Source organism: Zootoca vivipara, chromosome Z2 (assembly GCF_965207765.1).
Source record: "Zootoca vivipara chromosome Z2, rZooViv2.hap1.1, whole genome shotgun sequence".
Taxonomy (NCBI): Eukaryota; Metazoa; Chordata; class Lepidosauria; order Squamata; family Lacertidae; genus Zootoca; species Zootoca vivipara.
Window position 1 is genome coordinate 19,548,050 of NC_142585.1, and position 23,897 is coordinate 19,571,946.

Below are 23,897 nucleotides of genomic sequence, written 5' to 3' on the forward strand. Positions count from 1 at the left end.
GCATATATTTGCATATTTGTCAATTATTTATTCTGCTTCAGCTAATCATGGGGGTGGGGAGCAATCTTGAACAATTCATGCAAGTTGCTTTTCAATTGACAGATCATCAAGTGTTTCCTCGTCAGCTTTCAAGCCCTACTTTGTATTCCACTTAAGGACTAGACATGTCTTTGAAAAACAAGATTGGCAGGGTGCTCACTTTGGTACAAAACCCTAACTTTGGTACATGCATAGCATCATAGAATATGCACCACCTTGCTTTTAGAAATCTGCCTGCCTTCAGTGCTGCTGCTTACCATTGTCTGCTGTTAGTCATGCTCCAGTCTTACCTTCCAATGCCCCACTTTTTGTTTCCTTTCCTTTTTCCTTTTGCTAGGCTGCCATGTGGCCTTCTAAAAGCTACTGCTGCCCTCTTCTGCAAGAGACTGAGGTGTACCAATCTGGTTTGCATGTCACGGTAAACCAAACTATAGCTTGCCAGGACCATGCAAATGTGTTGGCGCTCCAGTCCTTTTAGGACAGTGGACATGGCAGCTTAGAGTGTCATCCAAACCTGAGACCGTGGCTAAGCTGTCTCCTTCTTAAACACAAGCTATAGCTAAGAACAAATCTTAACTATAGCTCCTGTTTAAAGAAGAGTAGGGATTTTATCAACAGCAAAAATGGGAGCGGAAATTGCTGGTGCTTGCTTATTTGTCCCATGTCCAGAATGGATCAGTATTCACTTTTCAGTCCACAAAGAATACATAATTGATTATGTTCTCATTTGCCTTGTACAGGCAATCCTCCTTTTGCATGGGGGTTCCGTTCCAGTCCCCCACGCCTGTCAGCGGAGTGTGTTTTGGGGCTACTTCCAGGTTTGGCATGTATGTGTGATCGCCCATCATTCAGACGCGCCTAAACCGGGAATTGCCTCTATTGCCTTTGCATTGAAATGAATGGGGTAGAATGTGTAATGATAACATAACTTTTGTGACTTATGCAATTAATTACATGAATTTTGTATGTAATTTTGCCACAACAGACAGCAAAACAAATAATGTGTTTTTGGTGGAAGATGAACTTCAGTGGAATAGAAACAGTGCTGTGTGCATATATGAGAGGAAATTGCTTTTGTAAAGCATTAGGAAAAATTGTAGGCAAAAATGTGTAGGCCAAGAGAAAGTAGTACTAAAACACTGATGGATTTGTATGAGGACATTAGGAAAACAATCCTGCAAATTGATGTAGAAATGTGGAGAAGACTGAACAATGAGAAACTGGGAGGAATTGAAATTGACAGGTGCATACATGATAGTAAGCCCCATTGAATCACTTCTGAGCTGACCACAGTTAGGATTGCCCTGTATATCTTTAGCCAGTTTTTTTATTTTTAAAAGCTGGCGGCAAATACAGTAACACAATGGTCTTATGGTTTGTTTCCTCCCAGATCACGTTATGAAGCATTTGCCCATTCGACCTAACCAGGTGTTCACCTACAGGTGGAAGATAATGCCTGAGGATGGCCCAACCAACTCAGATCCCCGCTGCCTGACTCACTACTATTACAGCTCTATCAAGCCTGCTCGGGATTTAGCCTCTGGGCTAATTGGACCACTGCTGATCTGCTTCAAAGAGACCATGGATCGGAGAGGGAATCAGGTTGGTCCTTGTATCTTAGGAGAAAGCTTCACAAAATAGCATGAGGTCAACTACACGTTATGTGTAAGTGTGTGTATTAGAGCCCAATTGTCTTAGCTATGAGTAAAGACGTTGTGTGTGTGTTTGTGTGTGTAACTCTTTCCATGCTCACTTCTTTCCCCCTAAAATTCCCTCCTCCCTTCACCTATCCTCCCAAGGGAGTTTTAGCCATGTGCTTGAAAGAGCAAGAGCATGTGAAACCCAATAAGCGGGAGCTACAGTGATCTGCTTTGGATGCAGTGCAAACTATGCTTAGCGTGAATGTGCAAACTTGCAGGTTCCCAGAGCAAAGACTGAGGCTGCAGCAGCATACCTCTTCCAGTCCTGTTATTGCTATTTGGGGCTAAGATATTTATTGGCATGGCTTAGCCTTAGCATATTGCCTGAATCTGGAACTCATGGTTTGCGAGACAAACCACAAGCTGAAACTGAAGTTTGTTCTTGGTTTACTGGTCATGGTTTTCCTGTGGGAGGCAAACCACAAGCCTAGGTTCATATGTACAGTAATGCTAAACCAAAGCTTGACTTTGGTTAGCATAGCAGCAGCAGGACCGGGGAGAATCACTCTGTGGCTGTGATATCCCATCTGGGAAGCTTCACAGTGTTCATGCAAGGCCACAATTTGACTTAGCATTACAGTTGATGATGCCAGTGGGCGAAGGAGATGGTCCTCATCTAGTAGCAGACTCAGAGACTTTCATCCAGACACTACCAAGCCCAAACTGGCTTTGCTTCTGCTATGTTGCTGCCGCCTTATGTGTCTATTAAACCATGCAGAGGTACTTTACAGGCAGCCATGGGTGACCAGCCCTCTGAATTGTAACCAAAAAAAGCAAGAGGTCAATTAAGACTTTACAAAATAGCAGAATAATGAGTTCTGTAAGACGAACCCTGGCTAACAACCTGGTGCTTATGTCATGGAGCAGCTGAATAATTTTGAAATTAATAATGTCATAATCTAACATGGAATGTTACCAGGTCATGGATAACTGGCAAGGCTATGCATGGTTGTCCACTTGTGGGTGAGTGTTTGAACTGGATGATCTCCAGATCTCTTCCCAATTCAGTTTTTTTAATGGCAACTCAAACCATGCTTAGCAGTATCAGCTTACTATTATATATACTAGAGGTGACAAGTTGACATGGGAACCAAACAGTTGGCTGATTGCTGTAATTACTGATACTCCAGCTTAACTCTGAGGTGTTTGCAGAGAGGTGATTTAAAGGTCTGCATGGGGTGAAGTTCAGAGTTGGGCACCCAAAGATACACATTCTAGCAAGAAAGCTAGAATTGGATAACAAAGAAGCAAGGTGGAAACAATATTCCCCTCCTGCCATCTCATCTCCATATCCAAAACACCTTGAGCAGTGATGCTTGTGGTTCTTCCAGATGATGTCGGATGAAGCAAGATTTGTGCTGTTTTCTGTCTTCGATGAAAACCTCAGCTGGTACTTGGAGGAGAATATCAACCAATCCTGTGCTGATGCAGCCAATGTCAACCCCCAGGATCCTGAGTTCTATGCTTCCAACGTTATGCACAGTGAGTAGTCCCAGAAGAAAAGCTGTGTGTGTGTGTGTAAAGGTGTGTGTGTAAAGGTGTGTGTGTAAAGGTGTGTATGGGGGTGCATCCCTATCCCAGAAAAGATACACACACACACACACACACACACACACACACACACAACCACATACACATACAAGCTTAAGTGTGCTGTGAGATATCTAATTACATCACCCAAATTTCATTCAGTACAGGCCATTTCAGAAGTCCTTTTATTGTGCATTTATAATGATTTGTGCTCATGATACTACAGTATTTGTGGCAGCCATACACAATCCTGCTTTCAGTACCTGTCTGTACCTTTAGAAGTTTTGGGGTGCTCATACTACTTCAGTTATAATCAGTGCATATCCTGTAACTTCCTGCATTACTTTTTATTCAGCAAATGTTCTACTTTGTTCTTTTTGTCCGCTTTTGTGGCACATGGGCCCTTCCAAACAGCAGTAATGCATTGGGGAAGTTTTGCAGATCTAATACAGTAAAGCAGAAAAAAAATTCACCACTACCGTAATGCGCTATTGTTGTGTTGCAGGGGGGGGGCACTGAGCACTCTTCCTCCACCCATGTGCTTTCCAAAAACAGGGAAACATTGGTCTGTTTTGCAGGGAAAACAACAACCAGGGAACCTTGTAGCATTTAAAGACTAGCAACTATTTTAAAATAGTCTTTAGGGATTCTAGGACTCTATTATTTTAATCCTCATCTGTTTGTTTTTGAAACTCTTTGACTTTTTGGCCTCAGTCCACCCTGTGACCTGGATGTCCACGGCATTTCCCCCATCTCACTTCTCTTGCAGGTATAAATGGCTATGTTTTTGATAATCTGCACCTCAAGATTTGCCAAAACAAAGTTGTGTATTGGTACATCCTGAGTGTAGGTTCCCAGACTGAGTTTCTGTCCGTCTTCTTCTCCGGGAATACTTTTCAGCACAACACAGTCTTTGAAGAGACCCTCACGCTCTTTCCCCTCTCTGGAGAGACTGTCTTCATGTCCATGGAGAAACCAGGTGAGTTAGATGTGCTACTTAAGGAAAAGGTAAAGGAAAAGGTAAAGGGGCCCCTGACAGTTAAGTCCAGTCGCGAACAACTCTGGGGTTGCGGCGCTCATCTTGCTTTACTGGCCGAGGGAGCCAACGTTTGTCCGCAGACAGTTTTTCCGGGTCATGTGGCCAGCATGACTAAGCTGCTTCTGGTGAACCAGAGCAATGCATGGAAACGCCGTTTACTTTCCCGCCGGAGTGGTACCTATTTATATATTTGCACTTTTACGTGCTTTCAAACTGTTAGGTTGGCAGGAGCTGAGACCGAGCAATGGGAGCTCACTCCGTCCGGGGATTCAAACCACCAATCTTCCGATAAGCAAGCCTTAGGCTCAGTGGTTTAGACGACAGCACCACCCGCGTCCCGGGCTACTTAAGACAATATGCCAAATCTGATCTCTTCCTAAGCACCAGAAGTCATTTGACATGAAAAAGTGACTCAGCTTCTCTAACCTTTAACATTATTTAATGTCTGTCCTGCTTTGTTTTCCTTGAAAGAAGAGTTAAAGTGAGGATGATGAAGGAGGGTGGACTCATTTAAAGAGGCTAAGGAGTTCCTTCTCTTGATCTATTGCAGGTGTAGCTAACGTTGTGCCCTCCAGACATTGTTAGACTGCATCTCACATCATCCCCTGACCTGTGCACACTACTCCTGACTAATGGCCATACTGACTGATGGAGGCAGCCTGTCCTATTTCACCACCAGTTCCGCTGCCAGAACATCCTGGCTCTTGCCAAGTGCGACAAGAGCTGGGGTATTCCACAAAGCATTATCACTCAGCTTCTCTGCTGAGTGGCCAAGCAACAATATAGCATGCAGGAATGCCCTGGCTCTAGCCAAATTTGGTGGGAGCCAGAGCACTCCTCAAAGCATTGCTGCTCAGCTTCTCCACCCCAGGGAGCAGGGGAGCTAAGCAGTAATGTGGCATGCAGGAACACCCCAGTTCTCACCGAACTTGGCAGCAGCTGGGGTATTCCATAAAGCATTGCCACTCAGCTTCTCCACCTGTGGGCGCTGAAACACCTCCCTCTTGCCACTGCTGCTGGAAGTGATAAGGTGGGCAGAGCACTGCCTGTTACATCTTTGCCAATGCTGATAAAACAACCCCTGTTGTTTTAAAAAGTCAAAATGCTGAGAAAAGGAGGCAACACATCAACCAGTTCTTGGGCAAAATATAACTGTGAAAATAATATGGACTGTATAGATTCGTGTCCATGCCGGCTATTGACCTGATTATAATGTATGATTTAATAGTATGTATTGACTTATATTTATTTGATTTATTTTAGTTATAAAACTGAAGAAGCATTAACCGAAACAGATGATTACCCTGGATCACTGTCTGGTTTATGGTTAACTACAGATTAAAACAGTTATATTTTGCCCAAGAACTGGTCGACGTGTTGCCTCCTTTTCTCAGCATATTACATTTTTGCCACCTGAGGTGGGTGCTTCACCCTGTCTCATGGGTGGGCCGGCCCTGTGTGGCTGGAGCTGATGGAAGTCAGACTCCATCTGCAGGGCACTGGATATGTTACCTATTATCCATTGTCTCATTCATACAGTAGGATAGTGGGGTCTGCTCTGTCCCTTCCCAGTCTGCCTCTGTTCTCAGTAAAAGAGGTCTACACATTGTCTGCCGGGACCTGGTAACCCAGCAGTCAGCCTCTTTGAATTCATCGACACATTTTGAATTTTGAGAGAGAGAGTTATTGGTTCTACCCCTTCTGGTTGTTGTACCCCTAACCGAGCAGAAAGAGAGTAATCCCCTGTGCTTTATTGCCAATATTGATCTCATTTTTTTCTTCAATCCTTTTACCTGAGACAGGCACATGGATATTGGGATGCTTGAACCCAGACTTCAGGAGGCAAGGAATGAGAGCCACGTTCACTGTTTCCAAGTGCTCCAATGAAATAGAGTATGATTACTCCTATGAATTAATACCAGAAGGTGAATTATATGAAGCCAATGTCTTGCAACCAAGAGGCTTCCCCAGGAAAAACAGGCCTGTCCAGCCTTGCCTAAAGAAGCATGGAGATGCAGAAAATGAAATGCAGAAGACCAACCACCATTTGGCTCCTTGTCGTGAAGCCAATGAACTTCTTAAATTAAACAAGAAAAAGAATCCTACTGACTTGCCACTGCCTCCTGGGGAGTCCTTATATCAAGATAACATTTCTTTACCTTCTTCCCAAGACAACCTCGTTAAGCCCACTGATGCCTTTCCAGCAGAAGAACCATCAGCTATACTCAAGCAAAGTTTCCAACAGCATTCTTTCACAGGAAACTCTTCTCTCTCATGGGAAGAGTCTCATCTTAATGAGAGTGCGTTAGAAACTGCAACCAGTCTGGGTAACAAGACTCTTCCCTTTGGGACATTCAGCCCACTTGAAGGAGCTGGGATGGTCCAAGAGAAATCAGATAAACAGGAGGCAGTGGAGACCATGAAGCCTCATTCAGCCCCTCCATTGGAAAAGGTGGAGGCAATTCCTGAAGACCATGTTACCAGCATTCAGTCAAAGGGGTTGCAGGATGGGATGGGCCTTGCAGAAAGACTGACCTTGAATGTGAAAAGACCCCCTCTTAAAACTGACAATAATTTAACACAACAAAATGAAGTATATGCAGATTCCAGATTTTCTGAAAGAGCTTCGCTTGAAGATATAAACACAGTGGAAGGACAGAACACTGTTTCATTGATGCCAGATACAACGTTGAATGAGAAAGTAGGACTGCAAAGATCCTATATGGATAAGGGCACTTTCTTTAACATGAGTAGTACCTCTGCGTCATTAGATGATTTGAAAAATAAGCCACTTATTCAGCACATGTCACTGGACAGTCAAAACACTGGTCCACCAAGATTAGAAAGTAACCCTGGAGCTGAAAACATGGTGTCACAGAGCTATGGCACTACCTTTCAAGCTTCTACAAGCTACTCATCTCATAAGGCAACTGAATCATTTACATCAAGAGAATCATTGCATACTAGAAAAAGAGGAGTTGAACAATCTACTGCAACTATAGGAAGTCAAGGCCTTTTTACATCTGTAAGTGAAGACTTCCTTCATGGCAAAAATAGTGCACATACAGCCTCTCGTGACAAAGCACATAAGCCAACACCTCCAGCAAAGCGTTTTCAGGGTCATGAGACAGAGGTGGTTGACACAGCTACTAGAGGCCCAGATAATTTGAATGAACATGCTTCTTTATTTGCACAGAATGGTGAGCAAGTGACTCCAAACAGATTGACTAGAAACCCAAGTATTCTAGAGAAGTCTGACTCTACTAATGACATTCTGGAGAGTAATGATAGATTCTCTACGCATCCATTTCACACTAGTCAAAGACCAGATGGCTCAGCACTCCAAGAAGGTTTCCAAGAAACTAGCCAAAATAAGGATTTTTTGGGGAAAGAGAATAAAGCTTTGCTCATTGTTGATGCCACTGCCAGCAGAATCTGGAACCCAAATTCCCATGGATTGTTGGGTAGTTTGTTGCTTCCTCAAACAAGTTTATCAGAAAAAAAGGATGCTTTTCATCAAGGAGAGTCGCCTCCATCACAGCTAGTTGACCTGGGAAATGACACAAATTCTAAAGAGTTTGTAAGAAAGGGGGAGAGAAAGCCAGAACCAGAACCAGACATTCAAAGCCATGAAAAGTCATCAGATGGGATGAGGTTGCAGCCCTGTCATCTGGGTCCTCATGGATGTGGTGGTCACTTGGAAAAGAGGTCTCTGAAATCACATCGGGCCAAGTTGGAAGACGGACATGCTGTAGCAGCAAGGGAAATGAAGAGTTCTGGAAAAGCTAAAGAAAGAGCTCAGGCTTTGCTCAATGGTAACTACTTCAAGTTAAACAATAAAGCCAAGGCTTCTATAATAAAGGCACCTTTGGCAGATGGGGCTACAAGAAACCAACAAGCAACCACACTTGGCAAGACAACTGCTTCATCTTCTCTGTTCACCTCAGTCCAGTCCAGCCCAGCCCCGCACTCCCTGAACTTTCCTGATTCCCAACAGACTTGGAGAGAAGCCAGTTCGTCTCACAAAGTGGAGGATGTAGGGGATGCAGCTGACACCATTTCTGGTTATCCCAGAACTCTTGGGCACAGTAGTATGAAAGCCAAACCTGGACTGGCCCCCACCGTCTTTGCAGGAGGACAAATCAAAGGTGCTGGCTCTGTTCTCCATAAGACCACCAGGCAGACAAATGAGGCTGGACTTCCTGCAACACCAGAGGTTCCTGTTATGACTCACAGTGATCCAGAAACTTTTTTGCACTTACAGCTGGGGGAGTCTAGCATAGACCAAGGGCAAATGTTAAGGAATGAATTCCTGAAGGCTGCCATAAAAAGGGAGAAGACTGAAAATTCTGAAAGATGGGCCTCAGCAGAAAACGATCTGGACTCTCAAGGTCACCTAACTGTCAATCTTCCCTTTCAAGAGGAGCTGTGGGAGGAGCTGTGGGATAGACAAAAGGAACTCCATAGGGAAGGAGGGGACGTTTGTTCCATAAATGGTAATATTCAAAACTTTGAAAGGAGGAAAAGAGTAGAAGAAATTGGCGTCCCAGTGCATGGATTCAGCAAAGGTGAGAGTAGGACCTCAGAAGCCAAGGTTCATATGGAGGTTTCCATGGCACCGACCAGCCTCAAAGGATCTATGGTGACAAACTCCTCAAAGACTCTGAATCGAACATCTGACTATGATGATTACAACAATTCTGAGGACAAGCAAGAATTTGATATATATGGGGAAGATGACCAGGATCCACGTACTTTCACTGGCAGAGTCCGACAGTATTTCATTGCTGCAGTGGAGGTGATGTGGGATTATGGGAACCATACACCTTCACCATATCTAAGAGACAAGTAAGTTCTGCCCAGCTCTTGGGGACTGTGGGGCTAGAAATTCATAAGCTGCAATGCTCTCTAGAACAGCCATTTCCCATGTTGGGTCCCAGGATTGTGCTGACCTTAATATAAATTCCCATCATCCCCAGCCAGCATGTTCCAGTGGATGGAGATGGTGGGAGTTGTAGTCCAATGACACCTGGAGTCCCAAGGCTGAGGAAGGCTGATCTAGACCAGTGAGCTTATTTGAGATACTCCTGAGATTTTACCTCCAAACGTTTACCTCCAAAGATCAGAGGTGATATGAGGAGGAAGAGGGAAAGGCTTTTGGCTGATGCTGTATTGAAACTTTCTGAAATGGTGATGTAGTTTCATAGAATCATAGAGTTGGAAGAGACCACAAGGGCCATCCAGTCCAACCCCCTGCCAAACAGGAAACACCATCAAAGCATTCCTGACAGATGGCTGTCAAGCCACTGCTTAACAACCTCTATAAAAGGAGGCTCCACCACACTCCTTGGCAGCAAATTCCACTGCCGAACAGCTCTTACTGTCGGGAAGTTCTTCCTAATGTTTAGGTGGAATCTTCTTTCTTGTAGTTTGAATCCATTGCTCCGTGTCCGCTTCTCTGGAGCAGCAGAAAACAACCTTTCTCCCTCTTCTATATGGCATCCTTTAATATATTAAAGTTTCCTCATAATCATCCCTGTACTGCTTTAAGAGCATTTAATTAATTTTTTTTGAATATTACATTTGTATCCCACCCTTCCGCCAAACAGCACAGGGCAGCATACATAGTGCCTCCCCAACTTGTTAATTTTCACAACCACTTTGCAAGGTCGGTTAAGCTGAGAGATGGTGATGACCCAAGATTGCATCCTGAGCCTTAGAGCAGATTAAAGACCTGAACTGGAACCTACCGTACTGAATGTGTAAATATTGTCTCAGTGTTCCTTAAAGCTACACAGTGCATGGGCACATATGTGAAATGGTGACCAATCTGTTTGATTTTGGGACAGCAGAAAGTTGCAACCATGATGCGTGCCTAAAAAAAAGCACAAGAGGAGCTGATTGGTGGTGACTAGATAAAGGTCTACTTAAGAAATATTAGGAGACAGGATGGATAAATGTTGTAGAACACCCTTTCTCTGCCCTGGATGATGTTGGATTGCAAGGCAGTTACATATAGAAATGCTAGTCTGCAGCTGCTTCCAAAAAAAGTCTGTACTGTACTTGACCACACCAGCCTCTTATGTTTTCACAGGGATCTGAAGAACAGCTGGAAGAAGCCATCCAGGCAGTACAAGAAAGTAGTTTACCGAGAGTACCTGGACAGCTCTTTCACGCAGCCACAGGTCCGTGGAGAATTGGATGAACACTTGGGCATCTTGGGACCATACATCCGAGCACAGGTTGATGATGTCATCATGGTGAGAAACTATGTGAAATACGGGAAGAGTTGGAGGGTGTCATCTCTCATACTTAAAGTGGGATTATAAAAACAAGTCTATCCCCCTCTACATATTCCATTTGTTTAGGTCTGTATTTTACCTTATATATCATGTCCAGCTCATATCATTGTAAGAAAAGCCTGGTGTCAGCACCTGGAATTCTTAGGCAACTGCAAGGACCCCAGCAACCTAGTTAAGGGCCCAGTGCTTGAAATTTAAATTCACTACAATGCCCTTGACAGAACTTTGCTCTGGGGATCTGTGAAGAATTGAAATTGCAACTAGACCCACCCGCTTGGCACTGTTCAGCATCCCACTGACATACTGTCCAACGTTTTCATTTCGAAAACAGGGACGCATGTCTTCCAGGATGTGCTCCCTGTTGAGTCACGTGACCCATGCCACAATCTTGCCCTGGAAAACGTGCTTTTTCCAGGGTGAGAGCGCAGCACCCAAAATGGTCACCACAATCTCACTCAAAAAGCCAGGATGTCCTGTTTTTTTCTGAGACACTTGGCAGTTTTTCATTGATAGAGACAAGGACACACCCCAGGGCTCCTTCAGACCTCGAGCCAGTTTGATTGTCCATAACAAGTTAGTAGCTACACACTTTGTGGTAAGGAGTCAGGGTCAGCTCTACCATTAGGCAAAATGAGGCAGCAGACAAGATGGCAGAACTGTATGTGCCACATGAACTGCCCTGTGCCACTAAGCTAGCCTGCTGTCATATGCTCTTTTTCATCACCAACGTCAGCTGCCAGTTCAGTTGGCTTTTGTATGTGGAATGGGAGATGGGGGGGGGACACATCACCTTGTCTTTCATCTCAAGCAGCAAAATGTCTTGGGCTGGTCATGTATAGGAAGAAGGTTTCTGGATGCGGTGGGAGGCAGGGAGTCATTACAGTTACCTATGTAAGATTACTTCTTTTTTTAAAAGTTTTTAAATTACAATTCTTCTTGGTGAGTGATTGGGCAGATTTCTGCCTTTGTGCATTTTAATATATCCTTATGTAAAAGGGCAATGGGGCCAGGCCCCCAGGGTTACCTTTGTAGTTTTGGCTCAGATCAGCCTTCCTCAGCCTGGTGGCCTCCAGGCATTTTGGGCTACAACTCCCACCAATCCAAGCCAGCACTGGGCCTATAGTCTTCCAGCTTAAACAGCGATGACCCCAATAGAGTAAAGAACAGGTTGAGTTGTCTTTTTTCTTTTTCCCCCTTCCCCAAAGTTAGCTCTCCTCTTTGCACCTGTTCTTTTCTCCCTTCGTCCAGGTGACTTTCAAGAATCTGGCTTCCCGCCCATATTCATTCCATTCTAACCTGCTGCCCTATGAAGGAAATGGGGAGGAAGTAGAGCAGCCCATCCAGGACTCTGTGCAGCCGGGTGGGGTCCGAGATTACTCCATCAAGGTGTTGTCACACATGGCTCCTACAGCCAATGAGTTTGACTGCAAGGCATGGGCTTATTTCTCCAGTATTAGCCTGGTAAGTGGGCAATGCATGCTCTCCTGCTGTTTGTATCAGGGCATTTCATGGGCCATGACAGAAGGCTGGCCAGACCTGTCAGTGGGCACCTTGCAAAGATTAAAAAGGCAAAGTCTCTTCTTGCAAGCTGATGAAACAATGTGCAAAACAAGCAAATTATATCTGCATACTGATACTTGATTTAATTGGTTTTGTTAGTCATTTAACACAAGGCTGTCTCCAGGCAACTTAGATCAAGCTTGAAAACATACAAAACTGTTAAAAACAGCTACCATCATAAAAAAAATACTCCAACAAAATATAAGCAACCAAATTAATACATTAAAACGCCAGTTTCTATAGGATGGGGTGAACTTACCAAGAACAGCATTAAACTCAGCTGGATCAAATTCCATCCGATGCTTAGTTAAAGGGGAAAGTCTTAATGTGGCACCAAAGTACCGGTATGTCAATGGCTGCAACAGGCCTCACTTGGAAGAGCATTCCACAGGCAGGGGGCCACACTTGCAAAGGCTGTCTTTTTTTCTTGTTCCTCAAGTTCTCTCAGAGGGAAGGTCTGCAAGTCAAGAGAGGAGGTCAGTCATGGCTAGGGATAGAAAAATTAGATTCAGTTTGCATTTAAAGATGGATTTAAATGCAAATTTAAATTGCACTTTCTAAAACAATATCCAAACTGAAACACAGCCAACTTTTCAAATTTGCACTTCTCCAAAACTTGCAATGCGGTTCCCCAGCCAAGTAATGTGTACAAAAATGCATATACCAGGATTAATATAAATGCATATATTAGTGAAAATAACATGTACAACTGCATTATATCAGGAGATATTGCTTTGCAAAAATGTGTACGGTATACAGTATTAGGCAAAAATTACAAACAAAATGTGTATTTTAGGGGAGATTTGCACTAAAATACTGATAAGTATTCATGATGACATATGTAATATTCATCAGTATTTTAGTGCATATATTTTAGTGTGTGTGCGCACATACACACACACACTGATGTGGAAATGTGGAGAACTAAACCCAAGGCTGGGAAAATCAAAACCAGCAAATTTCAGTTTTTATACCAAACTTGTAAGTAGGCCCACAGAAAAGTAGCTAGCTTGCAGTTCTTTCTTTCTTTTTCTTTTTCTACTCCCCTGTATACTGGTAACAAAGGAGGGGAAGCTTTTTTCTCCAGGAATCTGTCTAATCCCCATTAAAAGTTACAGGTAGGTAGGCATGTTGGTTTGATGTAGTCGAAACAAAATAAAAACAATTCCTTCCAGTAGCACCTTATAGACCAACTAAGTTTGTCATTGGTATGAGCTTCTGTGTGCATGTATCTGAAGAAGTGTGCATGCACACAAAAGCTCATACCTAGACAAACTTAGTTGGTTTCTAAGGTGCTACTGGAAGGATTTTTTTTATTTTGTTCCCCATTAAAAGGTGAGGCTGCTTAGCCTCATAATCCAGGTTGACATGGAATGAACGTGACTCGTAAGCCGGGGGTAGCCAACATGATGCCATCCAGTTATTGCTGGACTCCAACACACTATCAGCCCCAGCCAGCATAGCCAATGGTCAGGGATGATGGGAATTGTAGTTCAGCAATGTCTTGGAGAGCACCATATTGGTGATTTACGTATTTGCAGTGCTGCTGGGTACAGGAACTGAAATACCTCACTTCCAACTGCCCTCAATTTTTAATTCTAGGAGAAAGACCTACACTCTGGTCTTGTTGGACCTCTGATTATCTGCCGGCCTGGAGTACTGAGCACAGCATATGGAAGGCAGCTGGCTGTCCAGGAATTCTCCTTGCTCTTCACCATCTTTGATGAGACCAAGAGCTGGTATTTTGCTGAGAACCTTGAGAGGAACTGTCCACATCCCTGCCACATCCAGACGGATGATCCTTCCTTTAAAGCAAGCAATTCTTTCTATGGTAATAACCTCTTCATCTCTTTCCATGCCCCCAGTATAATTGGCACTGGGTCAAGGAGAGATGTGGTGGAAGTCCCTTCTCCCAAGTAAATCTACTCAACTCATTGATGGAAGCTCCGCTCTGTGTCCCTCTGCTGTGTGATCTGCAGAAGGTGGCTGTATAAGATGGAGCCTTTTCAGAGAGGAACACCCAATGACTCTTCCTGACTGTCGCTGTTTTCTACCGTATCATATGCCGGTAAATTCAGATTCCTAGAATTGTGTTGGCATCCATCTGTCTAGGAAGACAATGGAAGAGTGCACCTTTGGGGGTAAAGTCAATCCATTGGAGAGTTACTATAGAGACTGATATGGGACAGACATGTTTTCTTGCAGCTGAGGCAGACAAATAATAGAATCGTAGAGTTGGAGGCACCCCCTAGGGTCATCTAGTCCAACCCGCTGCAATGCAGGAATCTCAACACACACACACACACACACACACACACACACACACACACACACACACATCCAGTTTGAAACCATACCAGACACTACTTAGCTTTGCAAATGTCCTAGCAGCTTTATTGCTAGCAGCTTTATTGCTGCACCACTAGGAGGTTGTACAGCTCAGAGCTCTTAGGATCTGTCCATTCAGAGCTCTTAGGATCTGTCCATACCCCGGCTTAATGTGGATTGTGAATCCCTTGTGCATCCCTTAATTCCATCTGTCTGCGTGCTGTTTTCCTTCTGCTGCTGTTGCCCTGCACTTTCTCCTCTCTGAATCCAGAGATTCCCTATGCAATCAATGTAACTCTCCTATTTGGATTTTCAAAACATAGGGAATTGGGCTTTTTGCAACAAGGAAAGTGTGGGATATATGGTATTTGCTGTTTTTGTATATACTGTTTTGTTTTATATGAAAACAATTGAATTTATAAGAATTGTTTCATATGAAAACAAATGTATATATATCTGAACAATGCAAAACAACTGCATACTTAAGGGTTTTGTTCTTCCTTTTCCCCATTCTGATTTTTTTTCTTCTTTTCTTCTCTCTGTTCTCCAGCTATCAATGGTTATGTCAGAGACAGTCTGCCAGGACTAGTGATGGGTCAGCACCAGAGGGTGCGGTGGTATCTGTTGAATGTGGGTGGTGCCAAAGACATCCACTCTGTCCACTTCCATGGGCAAGTCTTTACCATCCGAACGGCCCAGGAGTACCGCATAGGAGTCTACAACCTCTATCCTGGTAAGCCATGAAATGGATGTCTTTATACATAACCTTCTTGCCAGCTTATATCTGCCTTTGCAATACTATGGAATATCCTGGGGAAAGAGCTCAGCAGCCAGTGCCTCTTTTATAGCCACTAGAGGACACGTTGATGGCTACTCTTTTGCAGGCAAGTGTTTTTTTAGATTTGCCTTGAGACAGTATTTAAACCTCTTTTGTTGACCACCAGCATTACGCTTTCCATTTTTAAGTTCGGAAAATAACTACTGGTACTCTATTCCGAACTTATACACAAATGCACCCTTTAAAACAGGACTTGTAAGCAAAAAGACAATGGGAAGGCTTTCCCCATTTTCCTCCCTTACTGCAGAAGAATATTTGAGGTTGCTGGGAGAGTCAAAATGGCTTCAGGATTGCTCTCCTGTACTATTTCAGATACATGGTTTATATACTTATGTATGTTTTTGCCTTGTACATTTATGAACATTTTTTTAATATTTGAGACCTTAGGATTGTTATAACACCTCTTAAAGCTGTTTCTTTTAGACAAAGAACCTGCATTTGCATGTAACATCACTTCATTCTGAAGGACCACCTTCTTCACAAGGAGAGTCTTCAATGGTCAACCTTAACTCACCTGCAAAACTCTTCTTTCCTTCCTGTAGTGTTCAGCACCCAGTAGTGAATAACCAGCTGACCTTCTTTCCCCATTCTGGTTGCAGGTGCCTTTGAGACAGTGGAAATGAGCCCATCCCACCCTGGGATTTGGCAGGTGAAATGTATGGTTGGTGAGCATGAGCAGGCTGGGATGAGTGCCTTCTTCCTAGTGTATGACCAGCGTGAGTAGCAAAGCATGACATTCTTCTTCCTGGCACTTTGATCCACTGATAGGAACAGGCTCAGATCTCAGTTTCTCTGTGTTATATTTCTGAAAAAGACATAAAAGGAGTGGCAATACATTCCTAAGATCCAGATTTTTACCACTTAGCTCTTGCTGTTGATCAACCCTCACACATCTGCAAGTTGGACTGAAAGCTACTTTCAACAAAAAGCTCACATTTGTTTCTCATGGCAATCAGGCAAAAACAAAGAGCAGGTCAGGATACACATAAAAGAACATTTGTTATGGATGAAGAGATGAATGGGAGAATGCTGTTCTGTTGCATTTTACAGCAGGTAATGAGGAATTTGCTGTTGCTCAGTTACAGAGCATCTGCTTTGCATGCAGAAGTTCCCAGCTCCAATCCCTGGTGTCTCTAGGTAGGGCTGGGGCGAAACCCCCGGCTGAAACCCTGGAGAGTTGTTGCTAGTCAGCTCAGACAGTTTTGAATTAGATAGACCAATGTATAAGGTTCAGTGTATAAGGCAGAGTCCTTATTGCTTATATGGATGTCATGACACGCCAAAGACCTAGGCAGGATTGAGGTCTTTGCAACTTTAGTCCTGCCTTACAAGAGCAAGCCACCAGGCATTCCAAATATTAAGCTGAAATTTGAAATACCGTATATTTCATGGTCTGTTGCATTCCCAGGGTAGCTCATAGCCCAGAATTTAGAAAACATTATTTATAAGTCTTTATTAAAATACCTTTATATTTTCTCAAACTTTTCATTTCAGGATGTCAAATTCCTCTGGGCCTAGCTTCTGGCTACATCGCAGACTCGCAGATCACAGCTTCAGAACACTATGGTAAGCACTTGAATCTTGGTTTATTAATTGATGGAACACTTGTTTCTGCTACAGATTCTTGCCATCCCATTTAGGAGGAATGAGGCATTTACCAGAACATTACAGCTCCACAGAACTCTGTGAGTGTCTCATATTTTGAAATCAGAACCTCCACACCATGACTCCTGGCTTGAGGTGCTTCTAGGCTCATCCAGGCAGTTCATCCAGACAACCTGTTTATTGGGCATTCATTGTGATTTGCTTGCACAAATATTATATGATGGCTACTCATTTGCATGCAAAATGCCCCAGTTTCAATCTCCAGACTCTCCAAATAGGGCTGGGAGAGACTCCTGTCTGAAACTCTGAGAAGCCAGTCAGGGCTTGTGCATACCTTAGCTTAGTGTAGATTGCAAATTCTTTTTAATTCCCCCTCCTCCATGAGGGACTCTCTTCTAACTACTGTTGTCTCACACTTTCTCCTCCCTAAATCCAGAGTTTCCCTATGCTCTGTAAATCCAGATAGGAGTGCTACATCCATTGCATAGGGAATACCCAGATTTAGGGAGGAGAAAGTGTTGGATAGCAGTAGCTGGAGAATGTCATGTGAAGGAGGGGAAATTAAAGGACTCACAACCCACATTAAGCTGAGGAATGGAGAGGCCAGTCAGTGTAGACAATGGTGAATAGATGAATTAATTGCCTGACTTGGCATAAAGGTAGCTTCCCATGTCCCCTGGCCCTCCACTGAGGTGCTTCCAGACGCTCACTGTTTTCAGGTGGGAGTCAGTCACATACTACCGTGTTTCCCACATTTTAAGACACCGTCTTATATTTATTTTTCTCAAGAAAATAAGCCTATGGCTTATTTTCGGTGGGGTGTCATATTTTTTAAATTAAGCAATCTACATTTTGACCTTTGGAGCTGGGCGCACGTCATACTTTTTCACAGGCGAGCGTGGTCAGAGCCAGGAGCGCGCACAGTGCTGCCCGCGCTCCTCCTGGGGCCGCCATGCTCAACTCCCATGCCCAGCCAACCCAGAGACCCTCCCTCATTGCCGCGGGGCATTTCTTTTCATAGAATCATATGATTCTATGCCTCTTTTCAGGAGGAGGAGGCAGATGCCCGGAACCGGCTGCTGCAGCTGGGCCAGGCGGAGGCGAGGCCGCTGCTTGCCCCTGGGGGCTGCGGAGGCGGCTGGGCGGGGACAGCCGGAGCCCAGCCAGGTAGCAGCAGCAGCGGGAGGACAAGTACGGTGCTGCTGCTGGCCATGGCAGGAGGAAGCAGGCGCCCGAAAGCGGCGGCTGCTGCAGTCCCGACATAGCGCGGAGCAGCGCCGCTCGTCCCGAGGCAGTGGGACCCAGCAGCAGCGCCGTCCTCATCCTCCCGCTGCTGTTGCTGCTGCTGCCGGGCCAGGTGGCTCCTGGGGGTCGCAGAGGAGGCTGGGCGGGGACAGCCGGAGCCCAGCCAGGCAGCAGCGGAAGGACGAGGACGGCGCTGCTGCTGGCCGCGGCAAGGAAGCAGGCGCCCGAAGGCGGCGCGGCTACTGCAGCCCCGACAGAGCGTGCAGCAGTGCCGCTCCTCCCGAGGCAGCAGGACCCAGCAGCAGCGCCGTCCTCGTCCTTCCGCTGCTGCCTGGCTGGGCTCCGGCTGTCCCCGCCCAGCCTCCTCTGCGACCCCCAGGAGCCACCTGGCCCGGCAGCAGCAGCAACAGTAGCGGGAGGATGAGGACGGCGCTGCTGCTGGGTCCCACTGCCTCGGGACGAGCGGCGCTGCTCCGCGCTATGTCGGGACTGCAGCAGCCGCCGCTTTCGGGCGCCTGCTTCCTCCTGCCATGGCCAGCAGCTCCTCCCGAGGCAGCAGGACCCAGCAGCAGCACCGTCCTCGTCCTTCCGCTGCTGCCTGGCTGGGCTCCGGCTGTCCCCGCCCAGCCTCCTCTGCGACCCCCAGGGGCGAGGCGAGCAGCGGCTCGCCTCCACCTGGCCCGCTTTCGGGCGCCTGCTTCCTCCTGCCGTGGCCAGCAGCAGCACCGTACTCGTCCTCCCGCTGCTGCTGCTGCCCAGCTGGGCTCCGGCTGTCCCTGCCCAGCTGCCTCCGCAGCCCCCAGGGGCTACCAGTGGCCTCGCTTCTGCTGTGCCCAGCTGCGGCAGCCGGTTCCGGGCGTCTGCCTCCTTCTCCCGAAAAGAGGCAGACAACCTCCTCCTGCTGCGGCTAGCATGCTGTGTATCACTGGCTGGCTGGGCGCTCGCGGTCTCACTCCGCGCAGCGCGGAGGTATGGCTTATTTTCAGGGGGTGTCTTCTATTTAACAAATACTTTAAAAGCCTGCTATGGCTTACTTTATGACTACGCCTTAAAAAGGGGGAAACATGGTACCTGCAAATTTAGGTTGTGCAACTATAATTATTATGAGGTCTTGTGCGAGAAACCCACTTCCACAATGGAGATCGGACTTTTTGTGATGAGGAAAGTGATATAGGAAAACACCCTGGAAAGTATGGAGGAAATGCTTGTTCTAATGCAGTGTCATCTCACCTCCCTGAAAGCAAATCAGAATTAACACTTATTAAATGGGCAGCCTCATTTAATCTCCCTGCAAAAATATCAGAATAAATGATTGATAAACAGGATGACTGGTAGCACCATGAGTCCTTGATATTTTTAAGGGGATTGGGGAATCCAGAGTAGCACAGGCAGCAGAGTACTCCTCCATTGCTGGTCATTCACTGACATTTCTGCTGTTCCGATCTGTCTGCAGTAGCACAAGCAGTGGTTCCTCCAGAGATGGGTGTGGGACCCAGAGATGTAGAAGATGTGTGTGGTGGTGGCGGCGGCTCTGGTTACCTCACCCACTGCTTCCCTACAGAACTGGGTGACTTCAAACAAATGTTTATTTTTTAAAAAAGGAGACCAGTGTCAGCCATAGAGCCCCTCCTCCTGCTGGCTTTGACAACTGACCTGTCCATGCCAGCTTCTGGCACAAGGCCTAGATGGGCTCAGTCCTCAGAGACAAAACAGAGACATGCAGACTCCTGTTTACTTATGCATTTATGTGCACTCTTGAAGTGCCATGTTTTCCATGTGGAAGCTGCTGTTATTTGTGTCTTGTGTGTGGAAATGAGTAGTGTTTTTTTTAAAAAAAAAAGTTTGGGAAAGACACCCAGAGACCAGAGGGATGGAGGATGACATGTCCAGTGGACAAGATGAAGCTTTTCAGGCACCATTTGCACCATACGTTTAAAGCAATATCATCCCACTTTAGGCGGTAATGGCTTCTGCCGAAGAATCCTGGGAACTTTCCACTGGTGTTAGGAGACCACTATTCCCATTGAGAATTGTAACTCTGTGAAGGGAACAGGGGTTTCCTAACATCTCTCAGCACCCTTAACAAGCTGCACTTTCCAAGATTCTTTGGGGGAAGCCATGGCTGTTCAAAGTGGTATGATAACTACTTTAATTGTATACTGTAGTTCAGATAGGCCTCAGTCATTGGTAGGCAACCTCTGGCCTCCTGGCCTATTTTGGTTCATGAAACCATTTCAGCCAAACCATGCTGAACAAAAAGCTCAACAACTTTGCCTCTCCTGAAGAAGCTGAACAAATGTTGTGTTCCCCCCCCCCAAAAAAAACACGCTCAACAACTTTGGTCAATCCAATGGGTAGATCAGTGTTTTTATAGTGGGAGTGGATCGCAGTCTCTTGGAGGTTGGACATCCCTGAAGTATTGCTTCTAGGGCAACTGGAAAAAGCCTGTTGTTGAGAGAGATACTGTTGCTCCCTTCCCAACAATGCCCATTTTCTAATCTAGTCCTATTCCTCCTTCACCACTTTTTCTGTCCAAGGTCAATGGGTCCCCAGTCTGGCCAGGCTTGACAAATCTGGTTCAATCAATGCTTGGAGTACTGCAGAAAAGAATGCTTGGATCCAGGTAGGATTTATTCATCAGGAAGGGTGTGTGTGGATCTTGCAGGTGAATAGCACTGACACCAGTCTCAGAGGGGTGCAGAATCCTCAAACTAGCCTCTGCCTCAGGCAACGGTAACAGCATGTGTGTAGACAGGGGGGCAGGAGGGGGCAGTTGCCCCCCCCTAGAAGCAAAAAATTAATGTATTTTACAGACCATAACCAGCACTTTTCCCCTCCAAAAACTGAAGTGGAAAGGGCTTTGCTTTAGCAAGAGTAGCTAAGTCTCCGCTTGCTGGGGGGGGGGGGGGACAGCTGTAACAAAAACACATCAAATAAATAAAGCAAAGTGGCTACCAGTAGTTAAGCAGTTAAGACAATGGAGCAGATATCTCCAGGCAAGTTTCGATAGCTGACCACTTCACCCTATTGTTCTTCAGTGGAAGTTGTTAATGAGCATTCAGGAATCGCATTAAGACTATTGACGATTTAATGAGGGTGCAGAGGATTCAATTTGACTAAGGTGGCTCTGCAAGGCTAAAAGGAAGTGAATAAGAAAGGGGGGCTGTAGCTTTGACAGACACAGTGATGTATATAAAAAGCAGTGGTATTCCAGTCTGCCCCTCCTCCTGCATCTGTATACTGTAAATCAGGGGTGGCCACCTCCCAAGAGACTCTGATCTACTCACAGAGTTTAAAACTGGGAGTGATCTACCCCCTTTTGGGGGGTTCAGGTCAAAGCTGTTGAGTTTTTTTAAGGAAGGGAAGCCCTGTTTTGGGGGGTTTAGGTCAAACTTGTTGAGCTTCTTTTAGGAAGGAGGGAGGCCCATTTTTGTTTAGGGCTTCAGGTCATAGTTCAACTTTTTTTTAGGGAGGAGGAAAATTTTGGGTGAGCTTTTTTTAGGGGTGCCAGTGACCTACCAGTGATCTACCACAGACATCCAGTGATCTACTGGTAGATCACAATCTACCTGTTGGACGTGCCTGCTGTAAATCAAGCAGAGAGAAAGCTGCTTACAAGGCTCCTGTACAGGCGTACCGGTATCTTCCTCTTGCTGCAGAGTTCCAGCATCACAGCGTCACCCAGAGGCACCCACAAATATGAGTTATCCCTCTCTCTATTTCTTCCTTCCTTCCCTCCCTCTTCCATCCTTAATAAAATACTGGGGGGGCAGATAAGCCCCACATAGAAAGCCCATCAACATGGGGCGATGACTCTTTCAAATATGGTATTTACCAGTAATTGGGGGTGGGGGTGGGAGAGGCACCTAGGCCTCTAGGAGTTGGCTGCTATGTCTAGGAGTAGGACAATTCAAGAAAGCAGAATGATGCATATGCTATGGTAATATATCAATAGAATCATAGAATTGTAGTCGGAAGGGACCACAAGGGTCATCTAGTCCAACCCCCTGCAATGCAGGAATTTTTTCCTAAGGTGGGGCTTGAACCCACGACATGGTTGAAATATTATGCTGATATGCAGCAATGCCTCAGAGCTGTCGTGACTGCAGCCGTGCCTTGCCTCGCCCTCGCCCGCCCTGCCACCCCCTCTTGCCTGCCCGACCCTCCCGTCCTTTTGCTGCAGAGTTCCAGCATCACAGCGTCACCCAGAGACACTCACAAATATGAGTTATCCCTCTCTCTATTTCTTCCTTCCTTCCCTCCCTCTTCCATCCTTAATAAAATACGGGGGGGGGGAGATAAGCCCCACATAGAAAGCCCATCAACATGGGGTGTGTGACTCTTTCAAATATGGTATTTACTAGTAATTGGGGGTGGGGGTGGGAGAGGCACCTAGGCCTCTAGGAGTTGGCTGCTATGTCTAGGAGTAGGACAATTCAAGAAAGCAGAATGATGCATATGCTATGGTAATATATCAATAGAATCATAGAATTGTAGTCTGAAGGTACCACAAGGGTCATCTAGTCCAACCCCCTGCAATGCAGGAATTTTTTCCTAAGGTGGGGCTTGAACCCACGACATGGTTGAAATATTATGCTGATATGCAGCAACGCCTCGGAGCCACCGTGGCTGCGGCCGTGCCTCGCCTCGCCCTCGCCTGCCCTGCCACCCCCTCTCGCCTGCCCAACCCTCCCGTCCTCTCCAGCCAAGCAGGGTAGCAACCCCCTCTCGCCAGCCCCAGAAGCACAAGGTGGCCACCGCCGCCACGATGTCATCGGGCCCGCTGGCCCTGTAGCCCCGCCCACATTCCCACTTCATGGCCCCTCCCCTCCCGTGCCTTGGCCCCGCCCCTGAACGACCATGGCTTGCCCCCCCCCTAGTTTTGATCCTGGCTACGCCCCTGGGAAACAGCAAAGGTTTTTTATTCCAGAGAGAAGCCATATTCAGGCTCCTTTCTCATGCCTTCTATGGAGCTGTTAACGCTTGATTAAGACTGAGCCTAACCCTACTCGGGAGCTATATTCTCACAAATTAGCAGAACATATGAGTGGGGGCAAGTGCCATAACTCCACCACCAACTTAACCATCCTCCACAAGTTGGAGGGTGAGCATTTGTAGTGAAGAGCCAACTGTGCTTGTGGATGCTCCCAGGTGAGATAGAACTCTGGTTTTCCAGGGTTCTGCATCACACAGGGAGCCTGCATGAGTACAGGAGACTCCTTTATGGTGATGGTTGCTTACTACCGTAACTGTGGAAGGGGTATAGTGATGGTGGGAGCAGCAGCAGCAGCAGCAGGGAGAGAGTGGAGTTAATGAGCTGATCTATCTTCATGCATTCTACTCACTCACAGACAGCTCTTCAACAGAGTAAGGTTTTTATACTTATATTTCTGGAGAATGCGTGAGCAAAGAGACTGGGGCTGTCCCTCCGAGCCTTTCCCCTGGCATTGGCACATTCAGAGCAAATGCCTGGATGTAGCCTTTGCATGTCAAGGCTTCCAAGAAAACTGATACCCCAGTTGCTCAGGGTTCCAGATCGCATGGAGCCTATGAACATGTGAAGCCTCCCTCTCTCCCTTCAGACCTTTTGCCCTGTATGCTCAGCGTGACTTGCCCCCTGCATCTGAAACTGTGTAAGCATAAATGCCTGGAGAGGGCAAGTGTAAAGAAGCAGCTCTTCTGCCCTTACCACAACTGCCTCAGGAGGGAGG

General features: G+C 46.0%; 1 protein-coding gene across 6 annotated transcripts in view; it reads left to right on the forward strand.

The window, feature by feature from the left end:
- The window catches only part of F8 (coagulation factor VIII), a 78,107-nt gene that overhangs the window by 42,120 nt on the left and 12,090 nt on the right, over positions 1-23,897 (forward strand). For 5 of the 6 annotated variants that reach the window (XM_088664558.1, XM_088664560.1, XM_088664557.1 and 2 more), the window contains 11 exons: positions 1,430-1,641; positions 3,071-3,221; positions 4,039-4,248; positions 6,111-9,156; positions 10,403-10,568; positions 11,859-12,071; positions 13,773-14,001; positions 15,049-15,231; positions 15,936-16,052; positions 16,831-16,902; positions 20,724-20,809. In XM_088664558.1, coding sequence (XP_088520684.1) covers positions 1,430-1,641; positions 3,071-3,221; positions 4,039-4,248; positions 6,111-9,156; positions 10,403-10,568; positions 11,859-12,071; positions 13,773-14,001; positions 15,049-15,231; positions 15,936-16,052; positions 16,831-16,902; positions 20,724-20,809 — 4,685 coding nt within the window. Of the gene's footprint in view, positions 1-1,429; positions 1,642-3,070; positions 3,222-4,038; positions 4,249-6,110; positions 9,157-10,402; positions 10,569-11,858; positions 12,072-13,772; positions 14,002-14,035; positions 14,172-15,048; positions 15,232-15,935; positions 16,053-16,830; positions 16,903-20,723; positions 20,810-23,897 lie in introns of those variants that run through there. The other variant, XM_088664563.1, reaches the window with a different exon arrangement.